General features: G+C 49.7%; 1 protein-coding gene and 1 long non-coding RNA gene across 4 annotated transcripts; one reads left to right on the forward strand and one right to left on the reverse strand.

Annotated features, from left to right (window-relative positions):
- Positions 1 to 1,879: 1,879 nt before the first annotated feature.
- LOC126917425 (uncharacterized) lies at positions 1,880 to 4,808 on the forward strand. Its single transcript, XR_007710935.1, has 2 exons — positions 1,880 to 2,025; positions 3,237 to 4,808. It is a non-coding gene; the product is annotated as an uncharacterized LOC126917425 (long non-coding RNA).
- LOC126917388 (protein PTHB1) lies at positions 3,242 to 10,103 on the reverse strand. Of its 3 annotated transcripts, XM_050724186.1 has the most exons (12): positions 9,580 to 10,103; positions 9,419 to 9,507; positions 8,836 to 9,100; positions 8,388 to 8,686; positions 8,162 to 8,292; positions 7,863 to 8,040; positions 7,544 to 7,780; positions 7,241 to 7,480; positions 6,764 to 7,050; positions 6,511 to 6,681; positions 3,620 to 3,757; positions 3,242 to 3,535 (listed from the first exon to the last, which is right to left on the reverse strand). In XM_050724186.1, exons 1-12 carry the CDS (start codon positions 9,852 to 9,854, stop codon positions 3,296 to 3,298), a joined length of 2,550 nt encoding a protein of 849 aa, XP_050580143.1. In that variant the 5' UTR covers positions 9,855 to 10,103; the 3' UTR covers positions 3,242 to 3,295. The 3 variants fall into 3 exon arrangements, with proteins under 3 accessions (XP_050580143.1, XP_050580142.1, XP_050580144.1); XM_050724185.1 differs by having other exon boundaries at positions 3,242 to 3,757; positions 9,580 to 10,101; XM_050724187.1 differs by having other exon boundaries at positions 3,242 to 3,757; positions 8,162 to 8,315; positions 9,580 to 9,825.
- Between the last annotated feature and the right edge of the window lie 90 nt (positions 10,104 to 10,193).

Here is a 10,193-nt window from a genome sequence, read left to right on the forward strand (position 1 = left end):
ATCGCGTCGTATCGTATGATATCGTAAGGTGTGACAGGGGATCGGATCGGATCGGATCGGATCGGATCGAGTGGAACTCGGATTAACTCGTGCAAGCACATACGTACGTATTGCACGTTCGGAGTACGTAACGTGGGACATGCTCGCGGCAAGGTCGTTTAGGGATATCGCTCGCACGCGAGCCAAACATCTTTCGCGACCTGAAAAGGCAAACCTCGGCCAACGAGTTCGCTTTCGATTCACCGGTCGACCGTTGCTTAACGTTCGCCCGATTTTCTCATCTGGCCGAGTGGCCCTTCCACCCATCTTCCTCTAAAGCTTATCGCGAGAAAGAAACCACGCCGCGAAAAGACGTGCCAGCCGCGCGCCATAAACGATCGATCGAGAGCATTTGTTTGAATTAGCAAAATAAACGAGCGGCAAACGCTGAACAGACGTTCGCGTGGGAAGCGCCGTTTTCGAAATATCGTAGGCAGCGTCGCGATCCGCTCGACTACGCGACCACGCGCGGACCGCGAAACGCGAACCATGCGACTCATCTTTCTTCCATCGTAACATTCCGATTCGCGGGATCAACGAAAAGAAACGATTCCTCGAACAGATTCCAGTCACGAAATTTATTTTCTCTTGCGATTCTACGACGCGACGACGTTGCCCGATACGCGCGCGCGTTACGCTACCGGCTATTTTCGGCGAATCAAGCGTACGCAGCCTTCGCGCGCCTAACTACCGCGCGATGTTCGCCGAGCGTTACTCGAAAAACAAAGCCGCGCGCTCGCCTTCGCCACGCTTTTCCTTTCGAACAGATAGCAAGAGTATGCGTTGGAGTACGTTCGACTCTGCCAGAGTTGCAACCCCACGACTCGACCGGAAGCTCGAGTTTTCCGAGAATCGGAAAAACGGACGATAAATGTGCGGAAGTCGAGGGACCCTGTCGTTACTGCGGCCTTTCTTTATCTTTCGGCTCATCCCTATCTTTCGGCTCGATCGGAACCATCTTCGTCGAATCTCTGAAACCATCGGCCACTCGATCTTCCATTAGGATGATTTACGAGTCGTCGATCGGGCGAAACGTTGCGCGCTGCTTTCTCTCGACCCAGGCCGCCGGACGACCTTCTTGGGCCGCGCGAAATTTTGAAACGCGCCACTAACGTAAAGAGAAATTGCAAGACGAGATACGCGTCGTAACATCGTCGGGTAGTCCGTAGACGAAGAAGAAGGCGCAAACGCATGGTTCGACTGGTTAGGTCGGAGTTAAGCGGAGAACGTTGGAACGGGACGATGGACGGCCCACACGGCTGGCCCGCTCAGGGATATCGACCACCGAAAGAGAGGCAATAGGTATTTAGGATAGGAATCGGGAACCGAGGTAATTGGTCGGAAGAAGAGCCCTGTGAGAGAATTCTAACCGCGCGCTCCCCTTGCCGCCGTTTAGTCGGTTCGACCGCCTCGTTATCCCTGATTACCGCTCTCACGGAGATTCCGATCCTCTTCGAAAGAACTCCATTGGTGGTCCCAGGGGGGTTCGAGAATTTAGCGAGGTGGGCCGCTTTTAAATCATGCGCCGTGCCGACCAGTCTTTCTTTCTCTCTGTCTCTTTCGCTCTACGGCGAAACGCCGCTCGACCCCGATAACCATGGCACGGAGTGGCGCGAAATTCAAAGCGGGCAACGTTCTTTCCGAAGCAAGTTTTCGAGGTCGCCACGCTCGCGACGCAATCTCCAGCGTGAAAAAGGAAGAAGGTTGCGGCGTACGATTCGCGCGTAATCTTGATCGCGTTTCCGGAAACGACCGTATCCTGCTTTAGCCTGGCCGAGCAGAAGGCGGAGAGAGAGAGCAGAAGCAGGAGGAGGAGATGGAGGAGAAGGAGGATCGCGAAGCGGCAAGAGGACGGGCGTGCGAGGCACGCGAGCGCGCGGGATGCCTAGGCAGAGGGGAAGTCGGAGGAACTCGAGCCGACCGACCGTTCTCGGTCGTCCTGGCGAAGAGGCAAAGAGGCAAAGAGGCAGCTTTTATCGGTATATGGTAAGCTAATTAGCGGCGTTCGCAATCAATCGCTTCCGGAGGCGGTAACGAGTTGTCCGTTCTGCATCGGCCGCCAACCAACGTGCGCGCCGAATTTTCCGTATCGCCATAGTGTTTGCGTATAGAAACGTGTTTTTTTTTCTCTCTCTCTCTCTTTTTTAAGCCGACCAAAATAAGCGGTCGATCGTGAATTACCGTGCGAGAAAGAAATCGCGGTCGTAATCGCATCTCGCGTCGGATCGTTCTTTCTTCCGAGAAGGTCGTCGATTGCCAACTCTCGGACGAGTTTCCGCGTAATCCCCACGGCGCACAGAGAACAGAGACACCGCGCGCGTATTACCGTTCTTCCTCTGTTCTCGGCGAACGCCATCGCCAGCTGAGAAACGAAAGACCACGCAACGATCGACGCGATGAAAACGAGCAACAGTGAAGTAACAGAATTGCGATGATTCTCGACTGTCCGTGACTACCGGTACGAACCGAACGACGCGATGCGACGCGACGCGACGCGACTACACGACAGGGAGAAGGCGAAGCGGAAAGGTCCGCGAATCTATTTGTCGCTCGATGTCTCATCGAGGATGCGGTCTTTCCTCTAACGCGTCGCTTCCGACCGCGAACGTTCGTTCCTCGAAACGGCCTCGAACAAAAGCTCGGTTATCGCGATAAAACGCGTCCGCGCTTGTCGCCACATACGAAACGTATCACCGTCGTCGTTGTTCCGAACCGTTTGACGATCAAACTCGTTCGAAACGAACGTTCATCGACCGTGCGAACGATTTATCGTGGAACGTGGTGCACGCGAGGTCCGATCGCGTTTTATCGCGGATGCATCGGTGCGTGTAACTATCGGAAAATCATCGAACAAAACGTGCATTGTCATCGAATTCCGAGACGAAATGACGAATCTTTCGACTCGCGCGATTCCTTCGTTGACCAACGAGTCGGGAAAGCGGCAGAATCACGGCGCCAGAATGAATCATCGTGGCGTGGCTTGGCGATTCAAGCAACGCGTTTCATCGAGTTTTATCCACTTCTCGAGGATACCGCGGTAGCGTGGCTTGGCTCGCGAATCGCGGCTCGCTGGCCATGAAACCGCGCGAGCAAAGTCGTAATAGGAGCGATCGATCGAGTAAAAACTTTCCACGCCACCGTCTCGATCACCTGTTACAATTGATCCAACAACCGGCTTCCCAAAACGCATTTTTCAGGCGAGTTCGACGGAGAAGCATCGCAGGAGGACGAACGAAAATAAGCAGGAGGACAGCTACTAAGCGGACTCGACGTTGCCGTCGTTCAGCTCGATCTCCGCGATGTCGGATTCCCTGGAGCCTTCGAGCCGTCGAATCGCGTGGGCCAGCCGCGTCTTCAGCTTGTTCACCTCCTTGTTGGACGAGATGGGGGTGAGCGCGTTCCACGTCGACGACGACCGCGTCTCCGAGGTTGCAGGCTTTTTCAAAACGGATTTCAGCAGAGCGACCAGAGCCGCGTCGGCGATTTCTTCCCAGTCCTGTTTCCACGCGCCAAGCTTCGTTATGTCTGAACGAACCGTGCGAAACTCGACGTTATCGACGTTGCGAATCACGTTACTTACGAAACGATCGGACGGACGTGGTTCGAAGCCGATCGCTGCCCGCAGCGCCTCGTATTTGTCGTTGGTCGCGTTCGATCGTACCAGCAACAATAACAACTCGACGCTGCATCGAAGCTCGTGGCCGGCTCGTTCTCGTTCCTAAGACAATTCATTTCTTTAATTTACTTATCGATTTGATACTTTGACTGCCACCCTGGTCATATACAATCGGCCACGGTTTCTCCTGTGACGCCACGGTGGTCACTGGTGACCGGTGCGCTTCAACTTCTTACAATTGTAAAAATCGAATGAAAATTGACAATTAGGACATTTTGAATATAACCGATAAATAGAAGATACTTTGAAAGAAAAAGTGAAAGAACATCGCTAAAAAAGAATGAAATCGGTGCACTGTGTTTGCATCCATATCTTTGAGGAGTAATCTGCGAATATTATTATAAACACAGCTTAGAAAATAATCGTAAATGCTGCTTTATGATCGTATAATTGAAGTTAGAAGCGTGAATATACCTTGCTGTTATATATAGAATGAGCAAATACCGTTTACTAATATCTTCTACACCTTTCAACGATATATTCCGCACGTTTTGCTTACGACGAAATAACAAATGAGAATGGTCTGTTGAAATAAACGAAGACTTGTTATAATATGTCGCTATCAATTGTTACCAAGGCGCCACGATGGTCACCCGTGACCACCAATAAGATAAACGGTCCATCGGGAAGAACGTTGTCTTACATCGTCAATTTATTATTATTTTGCCATTGTATGCTTCGAATAATAAAAATACTCTCAGCGAAACACGTGATTTCGGCGTGGCAGTCAAAGTGTTAACAAGCGACAGAACCCTTAGGATAACGTAAAACCAAGTTACAGCGTTAACAGCTGATGGTGTCAAATAGGATACTGTAATAGCAATAAGACGATTTGCAATCTTTGTAAAGAATATGTATGCGGAAAATGCACGCAGAAGAAAGAATAATTTAAGTTATGTTTCTATTTTATTTATTCTATCACGCTTACTACGCTTATTATTATATTATTATATTATACTTCTTATATTTACCAATGGAAATTTATTTTAATATTCTTGTTAGCAAAGATTTTGATACTGAATATTCTTCGTCGTTGTATTATACTCATTGTTATTATTAAATTTCTTATTATATAGTTTTTATGATCTCAGAACATGGAGTTTCTTCCGTAAGATAATAACAGATCAATAAACATAAAAATATTCCACTATTATATATTTTTTTAAAGATCAATCATTTTGACTGGCTTTGGTAAAGATAGCTACGTCTCAAATGTCGGTAGTTCTAGCGTTAACAGCTGATCGAACTTAGCTCTAATAGCAATAATAGCCGAGCGAAAAGTACTGGAAAAAGTAATAACTTTAAGTGACGCACACCGTGCACACAAACGGGAAGTCTCATACAACGATTACCTCGCTTTGCTTTTGTAAATCGCTGGCTAACAGCTGCTGCGACGCGTACACGAGCAGCGTGGAATTCTTAATCGATGCCTGGAACGTTCGAAGCGATTTCTTCGTACTTTATGAATGAAACGTTAAAAACATGCTACCGTTTGATATCTCGAGATATCGCGTTATGCGTTTCACGCGGAAGAAAACACTACTTGATTTCGCCTACTCTATAAATGACGCAGCAGTGGACAAACAAGGAACTACAACCGCTTTAGACGTTACTTTTTCCTTCTCGTTATCTTTTGCTGACCGTATTAATTAACCATGTAAGAAAAACAACGTCTTAAAATGATCGAGCGTCGTTACCGAGCGTTACGACGCGGATTTCACAAAACCTTTCACCCTTAACTTCTCTAATAAAAAATGCATAATTTTTCCACGCCCTAAGATAATTTCATGGCTAATAAAAAATTTAGATAAACTCGTTTTGCAAGTACCTTTTCAACAATTACGTCGCGTGTAATAAATTTTCAAACACAAAATACGCGATAATACGTTCCAGCGCGAACAGTATCTTGTCTTTTTTCTTATTTTCGATTACCAAGAAGCTGTGTTCGTTTCGCATTTCGAATTCTGCGTTCGCGTCAACGATTACACCGGAACAAAATCTCTCTGTAAACGAAAGTTCGCTATTTATATGATACACACTTTTTCACGCTTTTTATCGCGAACGGAAGTATTCTAAAATATACAAAATATGTAGATTTTCTGGACCGGAGCTTCTAATTTTAATAGACCGAAGGGCTAAACAGTTCTGACGCACGCCGTGCCGACATCGTACTCGGGATAAACTGTACGGTACTTGACGCTCCGCTCGAGTCATACCCAGGATAAACTGTTAAGGGATTAAAATACTTTACCCGGCTCTGTTATACCATACTTCGAATACGCGCGTCAAATATGGAATCCGGCACGGTGGAATCGCGTGAAATTGCCCGAAAGTATGCAACATAAATTTCCAGTATAAGCAAAAACTTGCCATAACTATGAAAATATTCTTATCGCTTTGAACATGCTCACGCTCGATCAACGTGCCATCATACAGGATCCGACTTCAGTTTTAGAAATCCCCAACCAATTCGTTTACCATGCAGAAATTCTCGGCCTTTTTAAATTATATGCTCGAGTTATATGCTCCTGAGATCATCGTTAAAAGAAGGCAACTTTTCCATATCGATCCATACCGAGGTAACTTTAGTAACTTAGCTGTCTTAGCGAGATCGCTGACTCCTTTCATCCGCAAATCAGTAAATTCCTTTAAGGCATCCACAATATCTTAGATGAAATTGTAAAAAGTCTTGTGTTTAGTGCCCGTTCTTCTTTAAATTAACTGCAACTTCGTGTATCCGGTAGCAACCGACGCACGCTCGTTAAATGAAATAAGCAAAAAATGAATAAACTTACCGCTCGCGCTTGCGCGAGTTGCTCGAGGAGCGCGAAGATCGTGTCACAAGTGGAATCGAAGAGGAACGGCAATCCGGTATCGGGCAGAGATCGCTCGTTTCTTTCTCTCACGGCTCGCAGCATTTTTCTTTCCACGTTTCTCAGCTGACTCGTCAGCAGACCTATCTCGTTCTATCCTCGGCAATGAATACAACAGCGCATAGTTTCGACGATTCGATGGAAGACGACGTCGGTCGGTTGTCTGGTTACTTACCGTTATTCTGTTAATCTTTTGTCGTGCGGCAAAATGATCGTCTATCCGTTGATGCACCAACCGAATATGATTTTGTCCTATGGTCGTCCCGACGCTTTCCTCGTTTTTGCTCCTCGATCTGTCGATCAGTCGAGAAACGACCAAGGTCGACGATAATCCGTCGTTGGACTGTACCCGATATCGATTTCCGGCATTGCCGGAAGCGACGGTGACCGTGTGGCCAGAATTCAGGTGCCGCAAACCCAGAGCGTTCCACCCTTGTCTTTGCGATTGATCCGCGCTGAATTCTGGACAGACAACGTTCGTGTTCCTGAGCCACGGATCCATAGCGTTAACGTACAAGAATTTTGGAGGATCGTGAACGATAAATTGGTCGTTTTCAATTTTCGGACGAGCCGAGGAAGAAAAGGAAGCGATGAAAAGAAAGCCACAGATTCGGACCGTCGATCGATGGAACGGAATTGAAGACGCGTTTACCGGGGAACAGCTGGGTGAAGGTGAGCAAAGGAGCGCCGCTCTTGATCACGGTGACGAAGGAGGCCGAGCTTTCAGGCGGGCAGCTTCTCAACATCGTCTTCAGAGGCAACTGGCTGGTTCTTCGCACCGATCTTAAGGCACCTGCGTCCGTTCGATAAGTCACGGTCGCTCTGATTTCCGAAGAGATCGCCGGCAAATCCCCGTCCACGTACACCCGGGTCTTCGTCGCGTGTCGCTCGCCTGAAAGTTGAGAATTCGGCTGACGTAGAACGTCCGGACACGAGTGTCTGCGAGTTTGCTTACAGAGATTCGGAAGAGCGTAGAAATCGTCGGCGACGACCAGAGGTTTGCATACGTCGACGCAGACCTGGACGTCGCTGAGGACCGCGTACGAGGACAACTCTATGGTGACGTTGCAGATCGGTTGTAGCTGCGCCTCCACCTCGTTGTCCGAGCGATGATCCGACGAATTGGAATCCAGCGACACGTTTATCGATACTATGAGCTCCGCGTCCATTCCTGCGTCGCTGGCGCGATTCTCTGTCGAACGATCGTTGTTCGATGTCACTACGACCGCACGAAACGCGTGGCTGTAGTGTCGTATACGCGCGCATGGTCTCACCGGAATCCTTGCTCTTCCTCGAGAGAGCTCGCAGTTCCGCCAACTCCTGTTCCGCTGCCGTGTAATCGTAACCCCGTGGATGAAGCGGCGGTGCGACGAATAAACTCGGCTCCGAACCTAAGTAGCAGGCTTCCAGTCGACCATCCGCCGACAAAACTACGATCACGCCCTGCAGGTGCTGTAAACATCGCGAGCCACGACGATTGTCATCAAACGCAACGGTGAAATGCAAAAGGCGCAGCCCTGTTTTGCGATAAACGAAACTCGTCTTGGCTCGACTCGGCCCAACTCGGACTCACCTCTAATTGAACTCTGGCAACGGCAACCGGCGCGAAAGGCAGTTGGGCCGACCATTTCAACGTGCTACCCTCGTAAATCATGAGAGTGCTTGTGTCGGCGATTACGAGCACCATCAACTTCCCGTCCGGTTCTGAAAGCATCGTCGTCATAGAGCTGGATCAGTGCGTCTGTGTTTTCCATCGAACCGATAACGCACGAACCGACCTCAACCATCCAGCTAATTACCGATAACGTAAGCTCGAAAGCAGAGCGGCTTGTATTCCAGCCTCTTGGCGTACTTGACCGACGTACAATTGTCCTTTAGACAGTACAGATGTTTCTCGCCGAGAACCACTATGCCAACCTCGAAGCTGCTCAAAGTGACAGCCTCGATGCCGAGAACCGCTTCGCCGATGTTGTACGTCCAATCTGGCTCGAGGCTCGTGGCATTGGCGCGCCGATGCTGCGCGTCGCGCTCCTCCGCGCCGTTCGCGCTCCCAGAGACTCGTTCCGTGCTTCTCGACCACTCCGCCATACTTTGGTACCTACGCAATGGCAACGCAACTCACGCCATATATCTTACTTACTTACTTATTTAATTACGCGTTACGCTCGAGTCGCCAGCGCGACACCGAGTTTTATTAGCGGCCGTGGTCGAGCGGACGACGCGACAACGCATCGAGCAAGCACGTGCCTGTGACACTCGAGATACCAGGAGGAGCTGGCGGCGACGAACAGATCGTAGCGCGGAACGTAAATGATCGGCTCGGCCAACAACCGATTCCGCGTCACCTGGCTGAACGCGAACATCTCCTGCTCGTAGAAGAGAAGCGTCCCGTCCAGGCATTGAACGCAGAGAAAGTCTCTGCCGCGAACGCCGCCGAACGGTCCTACCGTCAACGATGCAGGAAATCTCGGCAGCGGATGCTCGTAAGCGATCTTCAGTTCGCACCGATCTCCTGTCAACCAAACGCGATCGTGTAAACTCGATACGAAACTGGGCACTCAGCTGTGGGAGAAACGGAGAAAGGATCGCGCGACTGCCCGATACCATCCGAATATTCGACGTCTACGACTTTACGCCCGGAGGCGTGTTCTTTCGCCGTGTTGCGTCTCTCGTGAAAGCTGTTCCCCGCTCTCGTCTCGCCGAGAACGAGGAACGTCGCGATCTTTTCCAACGCGTTTCGCCGTCGTCGCTTTCGAGACGATTGCGAAACGAGCGCGAGGAACAATGTAGGAGAGGACCAGAGGGGAGTTTGTACTATCGGCAGGCAAACCGTATTCGGTGGATTGGTCGACCAGAGCCACGTTGTAAACGGTCAACTTTGATGGCGTCAATACCGCCAAACGTAAATCTTGCGAGCCTCTGCAACCAACGATCGTCGTGAACCTCTCGTAATTCGTAAGGTTTCGTCGACTTTCGACCACCGATACTCACGAGACGAACTTTCCCGCCTTCATATCCACGATGCAATCGTCTAATCGAGTCTCGATCATCAAATCCGTGGACTTGTAGTTGGTCGGTGATTTCGTTTCGTCCACCCATCGCGACGACGGACTGTACATCCTTAGGTAACCGTCGTGACTTCCCACCACGAGGATATCTTGCCTCTCGTTTCCGAACAACGGCGCTGCCAACAGGCTGTGCTTATCGAATGTTTCGTTCGCACCGCACCTCGTTCGCCACCACTCTTTCGTCTTGAACAACGACATCGCTGTCTAAACGCTCGAGGACCAACGAAAATGGTTTACTATCTCGCCGCCGCTTGCCTCGCGTTTCTCTTTTCTACCCTCTATCGGCGTTACTATGGAGCCGCTGCTTCAAAACACCGCGTTCGAGCGGACTTTGTTACGTAACTTAAGTCGACCGACGTGGTTCGATCGCCGCACTCGCGTGCGTCGCTAGCCCATTCGACGCTATCGTCCGACGATCAGTCGACCGACCGTTTCGATAACTTTTCCGTGAGAAGGATCGAACGTTCGGATCCTTACGTTTCTTCTCTGTATTCTTTTTTCTTTTTTCAGTTCGCTGACTCGATCGTTTGTATGGAT

Source organism: Bombus affinis, chromosome 6, assembly GCF_024516045.1.
Source record: "Bombus affinis isolate iyBomAffi1 chromosome 6, iyBomAffi1.2, whole genome shotgun sequence".
NCBI lineage: Eukaryota > Metazoa > Arthropoda > Insecta > Hymenoptera > Apidae > Bombus > Bombus affinis.